The following is a 24,110-nucleotide window of genomic DNA, read 5'->3' on the forward strand; positions in this document are numbered from 1 at the left end:
AAAATTTCTCTCCTTGTGTTTCTTTTTCTTCCACAATATATCAGATATTTTTTGCCATGAACCGATTCTGTCATGTTTTTGATTTGAAAAGTAACCAAAGTAATCATATTTTACTGTTTCAGGTCACAGCAGAATGTGGATTTTCATAAGTAATTTGTATTTTTCTGACTTATGTGGAGAGTTGTTGCTTTAAATAACCCTGACAGTGAGTCAGCAGGGTGTGGCTTTTCCTGGAAAGTGAAACTTTGGGCTTGTTGCATCAGGTAGAGTCAGAGCTGGCTGAAAACAGGAAACAGAGCTGTCGGTGAGACATGGCGTCCTCTCTGCTGGTGGAAGACCTGACCTGCTCCGTGTGTCTGAGCATTTTCACCGACCCCGTCACCCTCCAGTGTGGACACTCCTTCTGCAGGTGGTGTGCGGGGGAAGTCCTGGCCGTCCAGCCGCGGTGTCCTCAGTGCTGCCAGGCCGTGGTGACCGAGGCTCAGGATCTGCCCTCCAGCTTCATCCTGAAGAGCCTGGCTGAGAAGGCCAGAGGAGATTGGAGCCTGCAGACGGACAGAGCACAGGTGAGGAGACTGTCAGGGAGCACTCACAGGACACTTGTTGATAGTCACTGTAACAATTAAAACATCATCATGTGCCATTTGTGTGTACTAGAGCTGACCCAATACCAGTATTGTTCCAACACTGCAGGCATTAGTATTAGAATTAGGAGTGGGAACATTTACCTGATACCACCCCACTGACATCACCTGACCTCATGAGTAGGGTTGCCAACTCCCAGAGATTAAAATAAGGGACACCTCTCGTGGGCAGCTGAAAAAAATTGGGTTTTTGGGGGGTCAAAAACGCATTTATAACAGCATTTTGCCACAGTTACAACTATTACAGAGTAGACTATTAAAACACATTAAAACACATTACAGTAACAAGATAATAATAACTCATGATCAGTTTAATCAGTTTGTATCTGAGGCATACATGGCTGGGCTCTCGAATTACATGCCGTGCCATACAGCCCTCAGAACACACGGAGGGAAAAAAAATATGTGTCTTGCCTTTAGTCGTTGGGCCAGGACAAACAGCGTCCCGTACGGGACACGCCTCTTTTTGCTCAAATACGGGACATCCTGGATATGGGACAGTTGGCAACCCTACTCATGAGTCAGCAGCAGCTAGACATGTGAGCATGAGCATTGTCAGTGGTTTGAAGATTGATAGAAGACGATCACAAAAGTAAGACAGACTGTAAATGACATTGTGCCAAAATATTCAGAGTATAGTTTGTACAGCACCAGTGGTGCTCCTTGCTATATATGATTAAAGTATGTGCCAAGACGTGTTCCAGCTCACCGTTAATGAGTGTGTTGGTGGTGAACGTAGTGTCGGCACAGACACAGTGTGGAGCTGCTTAGTGGTGATGCATAGACTTTACATATTGTTTGTGTGTGGAGTACAAATAAGGTGGAAGTAGTGCTGTGACAGCGATGAGAAGTTTAGGACGTTTTAACCGACTGACCTCCACACAGCATAAAGACCCGTTAAAAGTGTGTGTGTGTGTGTGTGTGTGTGTGTGTGTGTGTGTATGTGTGTGTGTATTCACCAGTGGTGGGCACAGCTAACCAAAAAGTTAGCTTCGATAACCGTTCTTCCGTTAACTGAAAAGTTAGCTTCGATAACGCTAAACCGATAAACTGCTAAAAGATTTAGCTGAAGCTAACAATAGCCGCTAAGGCTTGGTTCACGCAGGACGTGCCGCGCGCGGCAGCGCCGCACACCAAGTTTCGGATCGAGCTCCTATCTGACGGTTCATAGGCGTGGGGTAGCGCCGCGAGCGGAGCAGCTCGCGCTCTGCAGCGCGCCCGCTCTGCTCCTCTCTATTTTCTCTGCGAGCACATAGGGGATTATTTGTTGATGTCGCGCCATGACGCAAGGACGTATGCGAGTCATTCAAATATCCCCGGAATCTTGAGTTCCGAGGCTTTCTAACAGTTTTTGAATCGTTTCAATCGGACAAACAGATCAGGAGTTACCGTATTATAAGACGATGTTTTTTTCCAGAAATTGCATCCTAAAAAGTGGGGTCGTGTTATAATCGCGGACTTACGGTAGATGGTCAATACGCATCCGCGCTGCTGGATGGAGCCAAAGTATCACTGACCAGAGAGCGAGTGGAGTGACGAAATGAGATCAAATGATCGGATGAAAAATGGCGGATCATCTGGAAGAAAGGGGCTGAACGCTGGACAACTGAGCAAACAACAGAGGAGAAGTTATGATACCAACTTTAAACTGATGGTGATCAACGCAGCAGAGTCATCAAACTACTGCCAAGCCGCCAGGAGGTCTGGTATAGCAGAGTGCCTTGTTCGATATTGTAGAGCACAGAAAAAACGCCTACAGATGCTAACGCTATGAGAAAAGCTTTCCGTGGTCCTGAGAGCGACGCTTCAGAGAGGCTGATACAAGGATGAGTGAACACGTCACTGAAAAACGGACAGATGGAATGTCCACCACCAGAGCCTGATTCAGCTGAAGGCACTGGAAAGTTATTTACATAATTTATGCAGTTTTGACCCCTTGAGGCTTCTTATTTGTTGCTTATTGTTTCTTATTTTGAGAAAGAGAATATATTTTTTATTCAATACTGTAGTAATATTTTTTATTTTATATCTCGTGAAATGTTATTGTGAGTTTTTGAGTTTATAATGATTATATAATAAAATTTGTTTTATGAGTGACCTTATTGTCTTCAGCAGTTTTTTTTTTTTTTTTTTTTTTTCACAAAATGATCTTTGAAAAATAGGGGTCGTGTTATAATCGGAGTCGTCTTATATTCGGGCCAATACGGTATATGCATTACAAAATCCATGTTTTTTCAAAACAATTTTCATGCGTTTTTTTAACCACAGAGAAGAGACTTTTCATTTCTTTGCATTAATGGAAGCACTACGAGAGGCGTTCAAGTACCCTCGGAAACCAGAGTCGCTAGCGTGTAAATTTAGCTAATTAGTCCGCTAATGTTTTTCAAAGTTAGCTGAACAGCTAATCCGCTTATGAAAATGTCAGCTTATTAGCGGTTAGCTGATTAGCGGACTGCGCCCACCACTGGTATTCACGCACACTTGTATGTCTAACGTAATGTGTTAGATAACTTATTATTCAACTAAACTGGCCTGGAGGCTGTATAAGCATGATTAGAAACTCACAGGTCCGATCCCCAACACAACAGGAAGAGAAAACTTTCCTTTTCTTTTCCCCCAGTTACTTTCACACTGTTGTCTTTCCGTGCCTCAGTTGCTGTGTTTCAATAATCGTCATGTTTCTTTTCAGGCAGCCGATCTGTGTCCAGAACACGAAGAGAAGCTGAAGCTCTTCTGCATCACTGATCAGCAGCTGACTTGCATCATTTGCAGAGACGCAGAGAGACATGAAGGACACACATTTAAACCGATCAAGGAAGCAGATGCAGCCCTGAGAAAGGAGCTGGAAACGTTTCTGCAGAACGTTTCTGGAGATATCAGTGCTGTAGAAGGTCTAGCTGACAGGCAGAGGGAAGAAATCTCAAAAAGCAGGAAGAAGTCGGAGAACCTCATGACCCAGATCAGCAACCAGTTCAGAGAGATGCACCAGTTTTTGACAAGGAGAGAAAAGCAGATCGAGAACGAGTTGAAACAAAAGCAAGAAGATGAAATGAAGAGAATGGATGAGAGTTTACGAGCTGTGGAGACAGTTTTGTGTGAGAACAGAGAGCTTCAGGTCAAAGTAAACTCAGCTCTAGAAATTAAAGACTCAGAGAGCTTCTTAAAGAGCTGGACTGAGGATGAAAACAGGAAAGCCAAAAGAGCGTCATTCAGACCCAGAGCCACAGGGCTCAAAGTGGAGAACACATCCTTCTCTTTGTGGCCTTATGAAAGTCACCTGCAGTTCTTTGTGTGGAAGGAAATGCTTGAGATCATCCAGCCCAGAGCAGAGCGCCTTTCACTCTCAAACAACAGTGGACAAACAGTCATATTGAACAGTGGGCGGAGTTTGATTTGGGATCACGCAAAGGATAGGTCAGAAAGTGCACAGAGATTACAAAATGCAAAATATAATGCCGGATATTCAAACAGCTACTCTTCAATCAACCGTCAATGCAACTACGTCGCTCCTGCAATCAGTGGCCAGGCATTCAGCTCCAGTCAGTTCACTTCAGGACAGCACTACTGGGAAGTCGATGTTGGAAGTGCAGATTGTTGGAAACTCGGCATAAAGAATTACTTCCTTGACTATGACGGGCAAAGATATGCTGTTTGTGGTCAGGGCAGAAACAGAAACATAACGATATCAAACACACCTCAAAAGTTTGGTTTTTACCTGAACTGCTCCTCGAAGCAGCTCTCCTTCTATGACGCAGACAGCATGACACACATTGACACTGTGGACCTGATGTCCAGCTCGGCGTCAGCATATTTCCACTTCCAGGACAGAGATGCCAATCATGGCCCTCTGACTGTTTGCTGGTACTGAGGAGGAACAGACAAGACAAGCAGCCTTCCCTCATGTGTGGTTCCTCCAGAAGAGCCACTGGAACGCTGGAATGTAAAAACAATCAGTTCCTGGTATTAACCAGAACTTACAGGGGTTTTTTTCTCATTTTTTAGCCACTCAGTGACCGACCCAAAGCAGTAACAGGATTATTTTAAGTTCGGTGGTGTTTCTGCTCCTCTCTGATAGTGGTATATGATGTGTTCTAAAGAATCTCAGGAGACGTTGAGGCTGATTTCCAAGCTTGAGGTGTGTGTCGGTCTTGATCGTTGATATTGAGACTATGTTTTGATGTGGAGTGGTTTTCAATGTGTGAACAATAAGACAGGTTTACTGTGTGTTAATGTGAGGCTGGTGTGGAGCCTCACATCGTTTTGTTGGAATCTCTATCAATCTTATAAGTTTCTGACAGTTTTCAGACGTGTTGATGCAGATCAGGGATGTTTAAAGTGTCGGAGGATCAGCTGAACAGACCGAAGTACAAATCACTCAGAGGGAGTCTTCCAGTCTTCCCAGAGGAATCCTCAGCACTGACAGAGAATCCCTGTTAAATGTGTGTTTAGTGGAGGTTCATTCTATTTCTGAAATTCAAATCTGTTGTCGCTGTTCAGTTTTTTTTGTATTTTGTGTTTGGTGTAATTTTCATATCCCAAATGTCTTATTTTACAAGCTCAGTTCTGAAGCTTTGAATGTGTTTTGTTATTCCTTTTGTTCATTTCTCTAATTGTATTTTGGGATAAAAGTCACAGTCCTAAAATCTCTTTAAATCTCTGCCTGTTGGAGTGTGCCTTTACATTTGATGTACCCAGATTTAATAAACATTGTAATAAACAAACTGCATTTCAAAATATCATCACGTGGTTAAGCTCCTTTCTGATGTCGGTTGACATCATGGTTCTCTAGTTCTTCAGTGGACAACACCTGAGACCATATTGACCTTCATTTCATTAGTGAGGAACGGTTCAGAGGAGACATATTTACTGCTCACATGAGGAGCATTTATTGTACATTTTGAACAGATGAAGCCTCACTGCACCCAGTAACAGACAGTTGAAGTTATTTATCTCTCAGAAGCACAACATGAATAAAAGCTGTTTATTTCACAGGCGTGTAATCCATTTTATGGAAAAAGAAGAAAAACATTGATTCTATAACAGACTGAATTGTCTAAGTGATGTTTTATCTCAACTTTAAATCTTTTTTTTATCTATATATTTTCAAATGAAATTCAGTTTCAGTCAATATTCATGACTTGTCCTCCTCTCACCACGTGAGGGCGCTCAAGTCAAACATGCCTCTTCATTGCCAGTCAGAGGTGGCTCAGAGGCCAAAGAAACACACTTTGAATTGGAAGTTCGCAGGTTTGATTCCCACAGATCACCACTGTGGGTCTGTGACCTTTGACCCCTGTCCACATCATGTCCTCTCACAAGGGAGCCCAGTTCTACAGTTTGAAGAGGGCCAGAACTGATTTCTTTAACTGAGCAAGTACGTTTTATTGTTATTCTCCTTTCACAGAGAAGGAACCACAAAGTGCTTTACAGTGAACACAGAAAAGTAGAACAAATAATCAGAGGGATCCTCACGGTGGCGCTCGCTTCCCCCAGAGCCGGCACATGACAACCCAAGGTCTGGAGGAAAAGTGCCTCTGGAGTTGTGGTACTGGAGTGACCCCGATGCCCAGACTTGGCCCAGGCTTGTTATGCGCCGCAGACGAGACTGACGCTGAATCCTATTTCACCCCTTAGCCCCCCCCCCCCCACCCCCTTGGCCCTACCCCTTCGTTTTGCAGCATGGAGGGGTACGAGTGTCCCAGTTGTTATTATGACATAGGGGTAGGGCCAAGGAGCGATCGTTTCCACACCCGCGCATTCCAGGCGCATTCCAAACACAACAGATAGACAATTATTTTCAATAAACTGGTTTCTTCAACACTGCCCGCCTTGAATATGCGGGTGGGAAACGAGCGCTCCCACCAATGCAGACGTGAACTAACCCCGCCCGCATCTTACGGTGTAGGCGGACAAAACAAGCACCACCGGCCACCACTGGATGACAGATTTCCCAGAAAGCCTTCCAAGATCGGCAACGAAATAAGTTCATAAATGTAAGTATTTTGTAAATTAATAAAGTTTTAAAATGTAAGAAAAACATTCTTCTTCGGTAAACAATTGTCGCATCTGCCTACATCATCGGCAGCGGCGAATACTGATGACGTATGCGATTTTCGAAGGGGTGTTCCAATTCGGAGGGGTTTACTTTTGGCCCTACCCCTTAGCACTCCGTTTCAAAGGGGTAGGGGCAAAGGGGAGGGCTCGAAAGAGAAATGTGATTGGGCCTGAGACAAGCGCCCTCATCCATGGGGGTGGGGGGGTAATATTCTTCCATTCGCCCACTAGGGGGCGCAAGATAATGACTGATAATAATTGCCCACCCGTCAAAAGAACATTTTGGGAAGGCAATTCGGTGCCCCTCCTGTACACTGAGCCTTAGGCGGCCGCCTAGTTCGCCTATGCCCAGAGCTGGCCTTGCTGGTGCCAGAGAGCCTTGGTGGGGCCTGGAGAGTCAGGGGCCGGTGCAATGGAGCCCTAGAGCCAGAGGCTGGGGTGCTGAAGTCGCAGAGCCAGGATGGCTGGGGCGCCGGTGCTTGAGAGTCTGGAAGACCAAAGGCCAGGGAGCCTGTAAGGCCATAGACTGGAAGGCTGGAGCTTGACTGGGAGTGAAAACTGATTGGGACCTGTTAGACACAAGACAAGCTGGCAGGCAGATGGGAGCTGGGTACCTGCCCACAAGTTCATCCATTTTCATCCATTGTGATTCTTTTTTACGGAGCCACTAAAGGGGCACATTTTCTTTTCTTTTGGTGAGTTTCACAAGCTCAATTAAAGGTGTTAACCGAGCGCTTAAGCCCTGCCAGTGCCTGTGCTTGTTCTACGTGTACACGTCAAGGTATCCACGGTCTCCAGGTGTTTTTATGTAAATATCATGATGCCTTTGTCTCCAGGTATTTTTGGCTCTGGGTGGCTTGGACACTCGGACAGCTTCCACATCAGCCTGGTTCAGACCAACCTCCTGCAGGCCATCTCTGGCCCGAACTACTTCACCCAGCGGATGCACATCTGCCTGGAAAACTATGAGAGCAGTGTCCAGCAGGGGGCGGTGTAGCATGTGCTCTGGTCAGCCTGATGCCAGGAATGCACTGGATGCGGAAACGTAGCAGAGGCGCCGCGCACGCCGCGAATGTCTCCGCGCCGGCACTTGGCTGTTCGCACTGGTATGGAAAGCCGAAAGAGTCACAATTCGCTACTAATCCAACGCATCAGATCCTTAAGACGCCGTAAAAAAACGCTGTAAAAAACGTGCATTTTAAACAAGCAAAACGTGTGTTTTTTACAGCGTTTTATAAGATGTTAATGAGCTCTTCCCTCTGAAAAACGCAGCCAATAAGTTTAATTTTTCTGAAGCCAATCAGCAGAGAGCACAGCGAAGCCACAGCAATGTTAGAGGAAATGACTGAAATTCAGAGAATTAAAATGTCGATCTGCACGAATTAAAACATCTATTCTGAGATGCTAATCGTTACACTTTCTTCCGTGTCCACCATTAATCAGTGTCACCGTCTCTAATCAGAGGATTAAAATATCGATCTGCACGGATTAAGTATAATCACCGTGGCTGAATACACTATGCTGAAAACATGTGGTTGGTTTATAAAATAAACAAACAAAACCTTGATCATCGCATTTTCAAAATGTATTAAGCCCACATATATTTGCTTTTTATTTATTTGCGTTTTGTTGTTGTGTTATGTCATAACTACGAGAACAATCCCTTGCTTAAACATCTATTTTGAGATGTTAATCATTACACTTTCTCCCATGTCCACCAATAGTCAGTATCACCGTCTCTAATGTAATAATTGCAGGTTTAGCGCATATAGTCTATGGTTTATCGGCCACATCTGATCTGCCAACACATCGTGCTCATAAGGTGAAGTTACACATTTTAACTACAAGGTGGCAGTAGTGGTTTAAACAACTGTTTTAGCTCAGCTCCGCCAACCCTGTCTCCACAAAATTAGTTCTGAGAAAACTGAACTGCATTCTCATATATGTTTCAGAGGAACATATTCTGTCCCTTATTATGTTCATCTTCAACGTATCTTTTTTTTTCCATTACACTTGATCTGAAAGGGATTTTTTTCCTTCTCATTCTTCATCGTGTTGGTGGTTAAAAATGACCCTGTATATTCATCTGGGATGCATTTTACGCCTCCGAAAAGACATTCTGTTTATTTACTCGTTATTCGTTACTTCCACCTTACGACAAGTCCCAATTAAAATGACCACATAGCTCATTAATTTATAAATTGATCCAAATATTAATTCATTATCCAAATTATGACCAAGATCTATTTTTTCAAATTAAGAGTCTCCTATTGGTCATGTAAATAATATCACGGAGAATAACGGACTGAAGGAGTGTTTTTTTTTTCTTAAAGCTGGGGTAGACGATGTTGTCCAAAAGCACTTTTAGTCATACTGAGTGAACTGCTTCTTTCCCCCTGGGAGAAGTCAATACATTATGTGGACGGAAAAGGGTGAGGAAAGAATCTGACTACAGCAGTGGCAAAAGGACAGTAAAAACTCCGACCAATCGGAAGGCGCGGACCGCTCTTCAGGAACCAATCAAATCCCTTCGCCGTTCTACCAGCCCCCCTGGCGTGCACTGGCCCTGGTTCAGAGCGCGTTGCCAAGGCGCTCTCGGCGCTCACGGCTCGCGTGAAAAACAGAAGGAAGCGGAGCGGCGCGCTGCGCTCCTATGCGCGTTGTGTGCGGCAGTCAGAAAGGTTAATAACATTGGAGGTGATCACAAACTCCGTGCGAGTGGCGCTCCCGCGTCCAGTGCGTTCGCTGCCAACGGGAGCTCCTCAAATGGGGTGGGAGCTGGGCGGAGCCTTGGGGAGATGCTGCATTCATGCTAGTTTTCCAAGATCGTCGACCCTAGCTTTAACAGAGGGCGTTGCTTTGAGAAGTTTCAGCACAAATACTGCATTAAATAATGACTTCAGGTAGACTTTCAAAACACAACAAAATCACTAAAATAGTTTAGATCAGATCAGACAGATCAGAAGCCACAATATGAAACATTAAAAAAAAGACTATGAACGGGGAAGTCTCTAAAAAAATTATGATTTGCACAGTGCTTCACAAGCAATAAGTGTACATTTTATCTTCATATTTTCCACTCGGTTTATGGATGTGATCTGCAGTTTTTTGTTTAAATGCTCAGTCTGTCTATTTTGTTTTCTAAACAGCATCTCAAAATAAATGTTTTAGCAAGAGATTATTCTCGTAGTTATGACACAACGCAACAACAAAACGGACTTAATACATTTTAAAAATGTGATGATCAAGGTTTTGTTTGTTTATTTTTTAATACTACCCACACGTTTTCAGCATATAGTGTATTCAGCCACGGTGATTATAATTCGATCGATATTTTAATCCTCTGAATTTCAGTTATTTCCTCTAACAGAGGAGCTGGCAAGTCTCTTGGATCCATTGCTGTGGCCTCACTGTGCTCTCTGCTGATTGGCTTCAGAAAAATTACACTTATTGGCTGTGTTTTTCAGAGGGCAGAGCTCATTAACATCTTATAAAATGCAGTTCTACAGCCTTCGGTAAGAGCGGCGTAAAATATGCGCGTATGATTTTTCTAAACGCATGTTTTTTACGGCATCTAATTAAAAAACGGACGTTTTTTAGGATCGTCTTAAGGATCTGACGCGTTGGATTAGTGGCGAATTGTGACTCTTTTGGCTTTCCATAGAGGAGGAGGTAAGAACTGCTGCCGCCAATCTTTGAGCTGCTGTGCGTGGATTTCACGCGCACTTGTGCGCCTCCAGGTGTGGATTTAGAAACGTGGTGCACCCAGTGGCGGTTCTAGACCAGTTTGACTGGGGTCTGGTTGGGGCCGGGGTTTTTGTCAGAGGGGCACAATCAACCCAGGGCAAAAAAGACAAAGATTCCAAATCTTATTTGAGGTCTTTTTATTTCATAAAACTAGTGTTTAACCATTGTAACCACAGTGAATGGTTCAACATATCACATTTCAGAGGAATATAAAAAGATAATATTTTACAAAAATATAACACTATATACACATATTTGCTGCCCTATTTCAGCAACTGTTTTCTGCGGTTTTGGTGATTTCTGGCAAACCGATCAACAAATGAGTCAAGATTCAATGCCTTTGCCCTGCTAGACTCGTACACCCAGACTGCTTAATCTCTCATCATTCATGGTGGATCTGAGGTATGTTTTCACAATCTTTAACGCAGAAAAACTCCGCTCACAAGAAGCAGTACTCACTGGGATGGCAACTGCTACTTTACACAGTCTGTAGAGCTCAAAAAATGCTTCTTTATATGGCTCAATGAACTGTAGCTCTACTGTACTGGAGGGTCTCTGCATCTCAGTCTGTATTTTCCTTTATAATGTGGCAAAGCGGGGGTTCTAAATATTATATGTTGCCGGACAACGCCACCTGGGGAATTTCACCCCAGGAAATAAACTATACTGTTAAAAGGCTACACAGGTTCGGATCACCACGAGGCAGGAGACAGTATTCAAGTTTAAAGGAACGAATTTATTAAACAATGGTTAAAACGAGGTTCCAACGATTGTGGGGGGGCACCACACAGCACTGAATGGAGTGGAATGGACTGTGCTGGGTACCTTTGGACGACCAACTAAATTAGGGGAGGGGAATCAAAATATCACCTGTGTCACCGCGCGCGCACGCGCGCGCGCACACACACACACACACACACACACACACACACAACTGAAAAGTGAAAAAGAGCCGCCACCAGGGGGAGGGTCGCCGTCCGGGGCCCACAGCACCTGTCCACAAAGAAATAAAATGGCTGTATTATGCCAGTTGGTAATAGCACACGCGCGCGCGCGCGCGCACACACACACACACACACACACACACACACGCGCAAAACAAAAGCAGCACACAGAAATCAAATAAAACAAAAAAGTAGGAATAACTAATAATCAATAATCCAAACAGCACCATTCGAGGAGTGGAACCCGCAGGTTAAGACAGAAAAATAAAGTCAACGATAACCAAAAAAACAGCAGCGTCGTCGGAACAGCTGTGACGCCAATTACGCTTGGCAGGGATCCCACTGCAGCGTCACAGCAGGTCAGGCCGTGGAAAGGCTTGGTCCAATCTATGGCACACATTATCTATTAGTCAGGAAGTGAGTGCAAGGAGAGGGGGGAGAACGGACCATGGCACTCACCACGAGGACATGCACAACCCACCCACGGTAGTCTCCAGCGGAGCAGCCCAGCCCCAAGGACGCATCACCCGCCCGCGGAAATCAAGAGCGGGGCGATCCAGCCCTGCAGCAACAGCGGCCAGCAGCCTGAAGCAGGGAACGGGCTGTCAGGATTGCGCAATATGGCACGCCAAGTGGTGGGGATACAGCCGCCGCCTACCTTTCAGCTGCAGGGAGAACGTGCGCCACAACAACTGACACGTTCACAGCACGCGCAATCAATGCCTCCATCTCAGCTGATCACGCCGCAACCATCCACCGCGGATAAGTGACCCCAGAGGAGAGGAGAGAGAGACCGCGGCTGCAGACCGACCCGCATATAAAGGTGTGTAGCGCCGCCCCGCAATCAGTGAAATGACAAACCCCTGTGCGGGAGTAGGAGGGGCAATGGGCAGCGCACCTGTTACACTAAGATCATTTTGAACTGATACAGTTCATGCCCCAGGTCATCAATATTTGAATCATACACTCGAGCAAATGGAAATAGAGCTGTCTCTTTCAGGAATGCATCTTTTTGGGGATTTAGAGCCTGGATGCTTTTCATTATGTCACAGTTTCTCTTGGAAAATCGTCTTTCAAGCTCACTGAGCATTAGATCAATGACAGGGTAGAAAAAGTTTGTACGAAACCCGTCTTTATCTCTTTCCAACTCTCTCTGTCCAGCAGTGGTCAGTAAGCAGTGCTCCCTGAGTTTAGAGCTTAGAGTTTTCTGTCGTTTTGCAGCTGGTGGTGTTCGATCACACTGCCCAAAAACATTCAACACTTCATCCCACACATCATCAGAAAAGACTCCTGCATGAAATCATTCAATGTCTGAACTAAAGCTTCAATTAGATCTACAGCCTTTGAAATATCAAGTGTTGGAGACTGCAGCATATCAGACAGAAGTTTTGTTTCTCCAAACACTTTACGGAGTGTAACAAGATGCTCTGTGGATTCAAAATCGATCAGTGCCAGCAGACCTCAAGCCTCAACAGATCTTTCACCACATTCTTGGGCTACCTCTTGCAGAGGTCGCTTTAGAGCAGGCAGTCTATCCATGATGTTACGTAGAGCTATAAATCAAATTGTCCAACAAGTGTCACTTAAACACTGGCACTCTCTTGGTGCACATTTGTACATCTCTCTTTGTTTAGCCAGCCATTTAGGATGGACAGCAGATCCAGATGTAAACACATATAGTTTTTCTAGGAAGTAGAGCTCCTCCACCTCCAGGACAGCTTTGACTGTATCAACTAAAGCTAGATTTAGACAGTGGGCGCTGCAGTGGATGTAAAAGGCATGTTTTGCTTCCTCTTTGATTCTTGCCTGTACCCCGGAATGCTGACCACTTGGGATGAGTGAGTACACCACTATCTGTATCTGTATCTTTTTACCCATCCAAATTATCTGTATCCGTATCTGTATTCGGAGGGGCGCGGTCTAAACCGGAAGTGGGCGTGGTTTAACTGGAAACGGGCTAGGGCAGAAATTGGTACACTATTTAAAGGTGCTGTAGGCAGGATTCGGCATCTCCGCCATCTTGCTTAGGTTTACCTAAGCAAGATGGCGGTTTGACCCATCTAAGATGGCGATTTGAAACCCAGCACAGCCAATCCTGTCCTGTTTTCTCTGACATCACGCCCTTGCGCAAGTTAAGCCCCTCCCACAAGAACATGCGATGAACGCCCCTCGACCAATCACGGTTAGAGCCTCATGGGCTCTTCTGATTGGTCAAAGATACCTGGAGCTGTTGAGATTCCTTTTCAGCTCAGAACAGAGACAGATGGAAACGCTGCGCCCTCGCGGCAGTGCAATTATGCTACACTCCTAAAGGATTATCAATGGATACTCTAACATTTAAACCAAAGAAAACACAGAAAAATTAGCATTGACTAGCAAAATCCTGCCTACAGCACCTTTAAGTCTGAAATTGATATGAATTGCTCAGAAGTTGCTGTATTGATTCTTCATTTGAAAACTATTTACAGAACAGTCTCAATGATACAATGTAAAGATTTTTTTTTATTTTAGTCAGAACATGAATATTTTTAAAGTTATATAAATGATTATTTTTTCACACAAAAGCCTCAGAAATAAAATTTGAATATTTTTGGTCACAATAGTGAAGGAACTATTTACAGAAAAAGTATTTTTTTATTGAGTCAGACATGAATATTTTAATTGTATGAATGCCTCCCCCCATGATCCCCACCGGAATCTCCCCAGCGTCCAGGGAAACCTCTCATACCCCCTGCTGAGCTTCCTGGTCATGTCCGCGGCTGCAGTGCCAGGACATGGCCAGGACGTGGACCTCGGTCCAGTTATCATCTCTCTCCCACAGATCACAGCCTCCCAGTGGAGCGCAAGCCCAAATTATTATGAAAAAGAAGAGAAAAAAGGAAGAAAAAAAAAACGCGAGGGAAAACGAAACTTAAAAACCCCCGGAAAAAAAACCCCGAGCGTGCACAATCGCCCGACGTTTCGACCTTATAAGGTTTTCCTCAGGCACAATGCACGCTACAAAGAAATGAAATACCGCATTTTTAATTTATCAGCTCCGATTGGCTTCTCTCACAAGGATCCTGTCGTCTCGGTGGAGCACGGAGCAGAATGAAGGACCAATGACAGGGGCGAACTGGGGGGTAAAAGTGGCCCGGGAGACATGGACAGACTGGCCCACTTCATGCGTAGTGTGGCAACCAACCAGCCAGCAACACAAGTTTCATGTTCCTGAGTTCCTCGCTGAAAAAAGAACCAATTTGGACCACAATCGTATAATAATAATTAACCTTAAGCTTTAAGTAGCTTACTGTAAAATAATTGCAGGTACTATATTATGATTTTATAGCATGTTGGTACAATAGAATTTAGCTTACCTATTTGCCAGTCTGTTAGTGACACCACCTGTCTATACCATGAATAAACCACTAGAGTATACCATGAGTAAACCACTAGAGGGCAACTTAATTGCAACAATAAGTTCATTTCACAAAGTTTGTTTTATTTAAAAATAGATGAACAATATAGATGTAAATATTATTTCTATATATATTATAGATAAATAAACTACACAGCAAGCAACTATACAAACAGCTATATACTATCATGTGATAACTTATCCTTTATATAAAATAAAAACTGTGCAGCTATTATACAAACAACTATACACAATAATACAATATAAAAACTTATAGTTATTTATACCTTAACCTTTGTTATTCAGTTGTGTTAAAATGTTCACAACCATCCACAATGTGGATCACAGTCCTCTCCGGGTCCCCTCTGGAACACATGCAGGCCTATATGGGTGAGAGACAAAACATGACATTAGCTATAATAACACATCATCACGTCCTGAAACCTGGGTTAAAACTAATAGGTCACATTGTAAATGTTAGTTCAAGAGTCTGTAACAATAAGTCATTCACTAATTTAAAGATTGGTAAGTAGCTAAGTCACACGCTAAAAGCAATGTGAATAGAAATATTCCTGGATGTCGGTGGCGATGGTGACCTTCATATAGTATTGGATAGTGGTGATGATGTAGTTGATGGTTGTTTGACAGGAAAGTGACAAGGGAACCTCTACCTCCTCTTGATCCAGAGTCCGACTGATGGATTTGTTTGGTTTTTTCTATGTTGAGAGTGAGGTGTTCCTTGAGACAGACATCATATTGTCCAAGTAAAAGAATGATCTCTAAAAAACAGCCACGATCAATAGTCTCATCATCTAAGGTGTGTGCTGCTTCTGCCTGCTTTCCTCTGTGACTCAAACCCCTTCTGCCGATGAGCTTGATCACATCTATGATGTGCTCCAAAACTTGTGGCCTCCTGTGGACTTGCTGTCTGTGAAGTGACATCTGAGGTCCCATGACAAGGTCCTTAATGGTCTTTTTAGGAGGACCTGAGAAAATATGCCTCGGCACAATTTCTGTGACAGTCACTTCTCTCATGCTCATCGACTCTCAGGTGTATGTGGGTGAAGGTGGTCACGTCAGTGATAAAGGAGCTGCTATCTCAATGTTAGCATAAGCCATGCAAAGAAAGCAGAAGAGTGTTTTGGTTTGTTCATTAGATGTCCGCCATTTCTGGTTTGTTCCATCAAACAAAATGGCCTCTGCACTACAGGGCTGTCTGCCTTCTGCTTGTGGTGAAAATGGAGGAAGAGGTCTAAGTCTGGCCTTGTGAAATAATAAACTGATGGGGGGAACCTGACTTCTTGTCCTTGGCCTTCTGTGTCAGCAGCATGGACATCAGACTACAAAAATGATTGGCAATGTGAATTGTTAGTGCAGTTTTAGTGGTTTACTATCAACAGCATTTGATATTAGTGCATGTGGGTTATGGTTGGGCAAACAAGCATTATTGTCATCAGCCTTACCATAACAAGTCTGGGATTCACTTCTCTGTCCACATGTGGGTTATATTTAATCTAGATAAGAGATTAATATTATTAATTATGCTAGTTTACCAATCATCATCATCACGCATCATCATCAGTAGGTATTTTACATAAAAAAGAAAAAAAATTAATAAATTCTGGGATGGTATCATGGAATTATTCTGATAGCGAACTTGTACAGACAAGTAAACAATTAATTAATTTATGGTCATTAAGTATTAGAGTCAATTAATTGATAAGAACAGGTTAATTTCAACCAGATGACAACGTGGCTACAAAGGTGAAAGACCCCATCCCATCATAATTAGCAACAGCACAGCCAGGTTCACATCTACAGGAAATGTCGCTGTGCTGAATTATCTCACTTTCACCAAATTGACATTTTCATCAAAGCATCAACAAGTACCAAACATAACTTACTTGCCGGTCATGAAGGGATTTTCTCTTTTTGTCCCTGAGCTTCTCAGCGCTACCTTTTCGTTTTGTTTTGTTTGTGTCTTTCTCCATATTTTGCGCATTCTTGCATCCATCCAAAGTTGCCGTCAGATGTCCGTCTCGGCTGTGTGTGATTGACAGGTGACAGCAGCTGCAGAGTGAGGGAGTGGGTGAGACTTAACCACCGCAGGGATGAAATGTGATTGGCTATCAGCAGCAATCCCAGGTAAACCAGCCTCTGGCATCAGGAGCTGTCCAGCTGACAGCCCAGCCTCCTTGTGGAGCGGACCATAGCGCTGTTGGCGGTGTCGCGTCAGACTTTTTTTTTTCTTCTCGTGGTCCGACCGGCCCACTGAGGCAGCGGCCCACCGGGAAACCTCCCGGTGCTCCCGATGGCCAGTCCGCCCTTGGACGGACCACATATAAAACTCTCATTGGTGTGGCTCCTAATGGAGTAATTACATTTGTCAGTGACCTGTATGGTGGGAGCACCTCAGACAAGGCAATAACACAAGACTGCAACGTTCTCCAACATCTACAACCCGGTGATATGGTGATGGCAGACAAGGGCTTCACAATTCGGGACATTCTTCCTGAAGGTGTTTTACTCAACATCCCATCTTTCCTTGTTAATGGACAGTTCACAGAGGAAGAAATGAACAAAAACAAACTCATATCCAGTGCAAGGATCCATGTGGAGCGTGCAATTCAGAGGCTGGAATCTTTCAGCATTCTGAATCTCATTTCACATCAGTAGAGAGAACATGAACAAGATACTGAAAGTGTGTCTGTCTTACGAATCTGCAAACACCAATTCTGCGTGAAATAGCATGATGTGAATGATTCTGGCGTGACAAAGAAACAAATGCGAAGTCATAGATGTATGAACCTTGTGTTATTGTAATGAAGTGTCATTTGCTTTAGGTGCGGCTCTTCTGTTTGATATTTTTATTGATGTGCAAAGAAACATCACAATTATGCAACGCAAATGGAGATATACACACCGTTTATTTTTATTTTTTCCAACACAGAGTAAAACATGAGTAAATAGGTAAAACATAAGTAAAATGAAAAAAAGGAAAAACTAATAAAGAAAAAAAAAAAACTCAAACCAAAAGCATGAAAAAAAAGGGGGGGGGGGGTTAACCTTTTCCTAAAAAACTGATAAATGGTTGCCACTTTTGAGGTGCAGCTCTTCTTTGTGGCATGCATTGTGTGGGCTGGTGGTGCAATTTCACATCTCCTGCAACATCTTTGGCAAGAAATGATCTTTGTAAAACAGTTCCAGAGTGTCGATGTTTCTAGCCCATGTTTGCTCTTTCACTACTGGCACGATCACGAGGTCGCAAGGGGTCCAAACCACCAGGTGACATGTTGTGGCTCCGCAGAGGTGAAGGTTCACCTGGATCTGGTGCCAGTAGTGGTGATTCTCCTTCAGTGCCAGAGAACCAGTCGCTGCATCCAATTGAAGAAAGAAGTCTTTTCTCTCTGCTGCCTGCAGGACAGTCTTTGTTGCAGCCGTCCAGGGACATTTAACCTGCAGATGGGAGAAGCAGTTATTCCACATAATAGCCACTGTTTAAAAATGTGAGAATAGAAGATCTGTAAGCTGTTTCCCACTGTTTTACAACCATTTTAGAATGAGGCGAGTAGGTGAGCATAAGCATTTGTCTCACCTCGATGATGCAGTCAGCAGATACTGCCCCATCTGGAGATCCACCGAGAAGGCCACTGTCGGACAGGAACAATCCCTTCTCCTGGATAACATGACCAGTCTGCTGTGTGTATTTGTGCTTTGCAGTCCGTTCATGGGTGATTCCCCAATCACATGCCTTAGGAAGGGTGAAAAACAAAAAACTTACTCTTAATAAGTTATTTCTTATTGACAGTGACAGCTTGATTTCAAGTCATTACAACCACCTTACCTTAGAACCATTTTTGAGGTTGTACTGGCCCAGCAGGGTTTTGAATAAGGAAGGAGGGTACGAGTTTCGCTTCACTGCTGCCAAGACCAAACCAAAGTTGCTTGCTGTGATCCGTTTCTTGCGATAAGAAATCCTGTTATAAAATACACACACAATTAGATACAGTTAATCTAGACTAGTGGTTTGCAAAGTGGTGCCCAAAGACCCCATAAAGTAATGACTGACCCCTGTAGTGTCTTTTCAAAGTTTAAGAAAATTTGAGGCGCTTACCATAAACTGTTGCTTGATTGGAAAACGGAGGCTCTCTCAATTTGCTGCTTCTCCTCATCAGTGACAGCAAGTGATGACAAAACATAAAGAGCCTTGTCTTCAGCTTCAGCATAACCTGGACTGGCCACCAACCCGTCCCATGTCGTGATAGGCAGTGCCTAGATTTAGAGACAAGCATAAAGTCTTCAATGGATTATTCACTTAAATACATGCGTATGAGTTAGTGTTGTGGTGTGCCCTTTATGTGAAGCAAAAGCATCTTGTGCCAAAACACTAGTTGTTTTTAATTATGGATGACATCAACTAAGACACCCCGATTCATATTGTGAGATATTTTAGCACAGTATTAGAGCAAGGGGATGGTGAATCTGACCACTGTAATCTGTAATTAATCACAATTTGTCTTTTTGCACAGAAAACAGACGACCCACCCGAGCTGGTTCTGGAGTAGCGAGCCATCCCATCCCAGTAAAACGCTTAAGCTTTGCCAAGGCTGCCACTGTCCACTCCTTGTCCTCCCGGTTAAATGGTCTTGTGATTCCAGCTGAAATAGTATTTCATTAGCATTTATGATTATTGGTAAATCCTTGAAGCTTACTATCAAGATTGTACTTACCTTCTGATCTGGGTGGTGCCATTACAGACAGTCTCTTAGCTGTGATCTCGTCAGATTTTGCTGCCCTTGGCCTCTTCCACGCACATTCGACGTCTGTGCGGGACACATTTTTCTCCACCCAAATCAGCAAAGCTGCCATATGATGGCACTTGCCTTTGCCGATCGGGCAATTGCAACTGCTGTACGTCACATTATGGTTTTCTATGTGTACCTGTATTGAAAAGGAAACAAGAGATCAGGCCAACTCTAAAATGCATCCCCAAAAAAATCGCAGTTCTGTTTATATACCAAACATAAAATAAGAGTGAATGGTGTATGTACATAGTGTCTTTATCACGGCTTAAGGACACTGACAACCTCACGGTTCCCATCTGGCCCATATGCCTTCCACTCTACATGTACCACACACCATACATCCATACAAACATGCATACATCATGTTATCATGCAAGCTATGAAAACAGCATTGTTTGAATCGTTGATTGAGATTTGTAAAGAGAACAGTTAGCTATACAGTACAGTTTAGACAGTGCAATACATGTTCCCATACAAATTCTCAACTAAACGGATAAAAACCTGAAAAGTCAGACAGCTTGTTACAACAGGGTCCTTGTTAGCATTTAGCTAACGAGACACAACGTGTTATATATCTATTTGAACAAGTGAAATGTTACATAACACAAATCTGTCCATAATATAAATCTATCCCAGTCTTAACCAAGGCTATTTAAAAGCCAAGGGAGTGGCATATACAGCATTAAAAGCCAGAAAGCACTGGTTAACTCACCTCGACATCGTAGAGCTTCTTCTTCATCGACGCCTGGACTTTACCTTTAATTACACCCTCTGTAACACTTACATTTGCCACTCAGCCAGAGTTAAAGGAATTCAGTCCCTTTTTAATCCTCTCTGAGGTTTCTCTGGAAAAAAAGGATGCAATTGTGAAGACATTTACAGGTTCAGACATGCTTCTTTGGAATTGTTTAACACGGAGCGCAGACGCGTTTGACCCCGGAAGTGGGCGTATCCTTGTGGGGTGACGTAGGCCTTACCTAGTAGATGGGAATTACCTACTTTTATACATAGCTCCCCCTGCCGGGATTGGTTAATTGCGGCAAGCCAGGAGAGGATCTCCTCCTGCTACAGTCTGCCCCCCCTTTAGAAATCGCCGCCCCGACGATTACCCCTTAGCTCTCAAAGGACCAGCTAATCCCATGGCCTAAAAACAGCGACCATGGCATTAGAGCAGGGCTACTCAACCCTGGTCCTCGTGGGCCGCAATCCAGCATGTTTTAGATGTTTCCCTCTTCCAACACAGCTGATTCAAATGATTAGGATCGTTATCAGCCCGATCATTTGAATCAGCTGTGTTGGAAGAGGGAAACATCTAAAACATGCTGGATTGCGGCCCACGAGGACCAGGGTTGAGTAGCCCTGCATTAGAGGCTGAGCAAGAAGAGCCTGCATCTCTTTGGGTAGGTTCCTGCACGGACCGTGGTAAGTGATGGACATTTGGATGCTGACCAGCAGTTGCCCTTGCTGTCCGTCGCACCGTTATCTCGCTGGAGACATCGGAAGGTCCTGAGGGACTAGCCTGCAAACGGGGGGATGGACGCTCGGCCATAGCAGAGTCCAGCCCTGATGATTGTGGGAGTAACAACTGAGGAGTTGTCTGGGTTACTGCAGTTGTCTGAGCGGATCTTGTTCGGGGGACCTCCTGCTCAAGAAGGAACAAATCTCCGTCACATGAAGATTCATCCTCAGACCAAGTCTGGCCATCGGGGGGGTGAACCAACAGCCGGGACGCCATCCCGAGGAGCCACCCCAACCAAAGCCTTCAACAGGGTGCGGTTGACCTGGCGGACTTTGGTGGGATCATCCACGGGGGCAATCGTGTACACCGATCCCCCACCTGTTGGCGCTCTCACAACTCTGTACACCACAGGGCCCCATAGGTCCTGAATCTTATGGTGCCCCCTCGAAATGAAATCCCGTAACCGCACCAACTGGCCCTCCATCAGAGGCACATCTCAGACTCGACGGTCATAGTTTCTCTTTCTGCGCTCTGCCACAACCCTTAATCGTTCCCGGGCCCCCTCAAATGCTACATGCAACCGGGCTTGGTGCTCCTGAATCCATTCATGTACATCACCACCAACAGGGTCTGGGACCCTCCCCAGCAAGAAGTCAACTGGTAACCTCGGCTCTTGTCCAAACATCAAATAGAATGGGGATTCACCAGTGGTTTGATGGGGGGTCGTGTTATAGGAATATAACACTTGTGGCAGACAGGAGTACCAGTCTCTTTTTCAAGACACTGGCAACGTACGCAAGAGGTTGTGGAGAGTGCGATTAAAACGTTCACACTGGCCATTACCAGCCGGGTGGTACGGTGTGGTGCGGGACTTCTCAATGCCGTACAGGCTACAAAGCTGCTGGATAAGAGAGCTTTCAAAGTTACGGCCCTGGTCAGAATGTGCAGGAACACCAAACTTGAAAAACTATTCAGATGCCAGAACCTGGGCCACAGTCGAGGCCCGTTGGTCCCGAGTGGGCATTGCAAGGGTGTATTTACTGAAAACGTCTGTCATAACAAGGACATTCTCCAGTCCATTATGGCTGGGCTCCAACACGGTGTAGTCTATGGCCAAAATCTCATTTGGGCGAGACGCCAGCAAATGCCCCATGAAGGCCCGAGCAGCTGGTTGTGAATCCTTGGCAACTTGACAATGTTCACAGGCCTGGCACCACTGAGCCACCGCTGAAGACATCCCCGGCCAATAACACCGCTGTCGCAACAGCTCCAGAGTCCTCTCCACACCTTGATGACCGTGCCCCTGATGAACCTGAGTAAGTACCTCTTCCCTTAAAGCAGCATGCAACAGTTACTGAAGAACTGCTTCAGCCCCATCAGAGTGGAAGATTTCCCGGTAAAGGACCCCGTCTCTCTCAACCAACCGGTCCCACTGGTGAACCAATGCCAGAACAGGAGAAGATAGTTGCTTCCGCTCCTGAGCATTTGGTCGCTGCTTTTGTCTCCAGAACACAAGAACTTCCTGGAGAACAGGGTCAGCTTGCTGGAGGGCTTGAATGTCAGATGTTGCATGGTGAGGCAGGGCTACAACCGCAGCCTGCATGGTTGCAGCACACTCACCCCTCAAAGCTTGCTGTAGAGGCTCAGGCAGTGGTGTACCTGGGATCATGGCCTCCAAGGCTGATGGTTCAGTGGGATGCTGGCGAGACAAAGAATCTGCATTTTTATTACTTCTCCCAGATCGGTATTTTATCTCGAAGTCAAATGATGCAAGCTGAGCGGCCCAACGCTGCTCAGTGGCACCAAGCTTAGCCGAGGACAGATGACTGAGGGGGTTATTATGTGCATAAATGATGCACTTGTGGCCTAGCAGATACTCCCTAAACTTTTCAGTCATTGCCCATTTGAGCGCCAGGAACTCCAGTTTCATTGAACTATAGTTCGACATGTTGCGCTCAGTGGGCTTCAGGCCTCGGCTGGCAAAAGCTATTGGCCGAACCTTCCCATTCTGCTCCTGCGAGAGCACAGCTCCAAGGTCACCAAAGCTGGCATCCACTTCCAGGATGAACGGCAAAGAAAAGTCGGCATATGCCAGCATGGGTGCAGAAGTTAGCTTGGCCTTTAGTGCCTCAAAGCTTCGGTGACATTCGTCTGACCATTTCTCGGGAACCTCCCGCTCAGTCGGCTTACATTTCTTGCCCCCAGTTCAGCAACCAGCCGGTGCAGGGGTGCCGCCAACTTGGCAAAACCCTCAACAAAGCGGCGATAATAGCTGGCAAAACCAAGGAACGACCGCAACTCTGAGATATTTGTAGGAGGCGGCCAATTAGCAACAACATCCACCTTGCTGGGATCTGTAGACACACCCTTATCAGAGACTATGTGGCCCAAATACAGCACTTCCCGCTGGAAGAATGCACATTTGCTCAATTTTGCCTTAAGGCCTTGCTGTTGAAGCCGCCCAAGCACCACCTCCGACCGCTGCAGGTGTTGGTCAACGGTAGAGGAGAAAACCACAATGTCATCAAGGTAAAGAAGCAATGACTGACACTGCTGGTCTCCAAACAGCCGCTGCATCAGCCGTTGGAATGTGCTGGGAGCATTACACAGTCCAAAGGGCATGCGGTTCCATTCAAACAGACCAAAGGGAGTGCAGAATGCCGTCTTGGGCCGATCGGCCTCCGAAACTGGGACCTGGTTGTAACCACTGGTCAAATCTAGAGTCGAAAACCAGCGGGCACCTGTTAGAGCATCCAACGACTCCTCGATGCGTGGAAGGGGAAAAGCATCCTTCCTCGTCTTGCTGTTCAGCTGCCTGTAATCAACGCACATACGCAGACTGCCGTCCTTCTTCTTGACCAACACGATTGGGGAACCATAAGGGCTGCTACTTTCCCTGATCACCTGTGCCTGAAGCAGCTGGTTAATATGTTCTTTAACCACCTCATACTCCGATGGTGGAATGCGCGTGTAACGCTGTCTGACAGGGACATTGTCCACCAGGGGAATGTCATGGGCTATCAGGTCAGTGCAGCCCAGGTCACCATCGTGGGTAGAAAA

General features: G+C 45.0%; 1 protein-coding gene across 1 annotated transcript; it reads left to right on the top strand.

Moving 5' to 3' along the window:
* The first annotated feature begins 296 nt into the window (after positions 1-296).
* LOC115407684 (nuclear factor 7, ovary-like) lies at positions 297-5,383 on the top strand. Its single transcript, XM_030118122.1, has 2 exons — positions 297-566; positions 3,334-5,383. Exons 1-2 carry the CDS (start codon positions 312-314, stop codon positions 4,510-4,512), a joined length of 1,434 nt encoding a protein of 477 aa, XP_029973982.1. The 5' UTR covers positions 297-311; the 3' UTR covers positions 4,513-5,383.
* Positions 5,384-24,110: the final 18,727 nt, after the last annotated feature.

This window comes from Salarias fasciatus, chromosome 20 (genome assembly GCF_902148845.1).
Source record: "Salarias fasciatus chromosome 20, fSalaFa1.1, whole genome shotgun sequence".
In the NCBI taxonomy this organism is placed as follows: Eukaryota; Metazoa; Chordata; class Actinopteri; order Blenniiformes; family Blenniidae; genus Salarias; species Salarias fasciatus.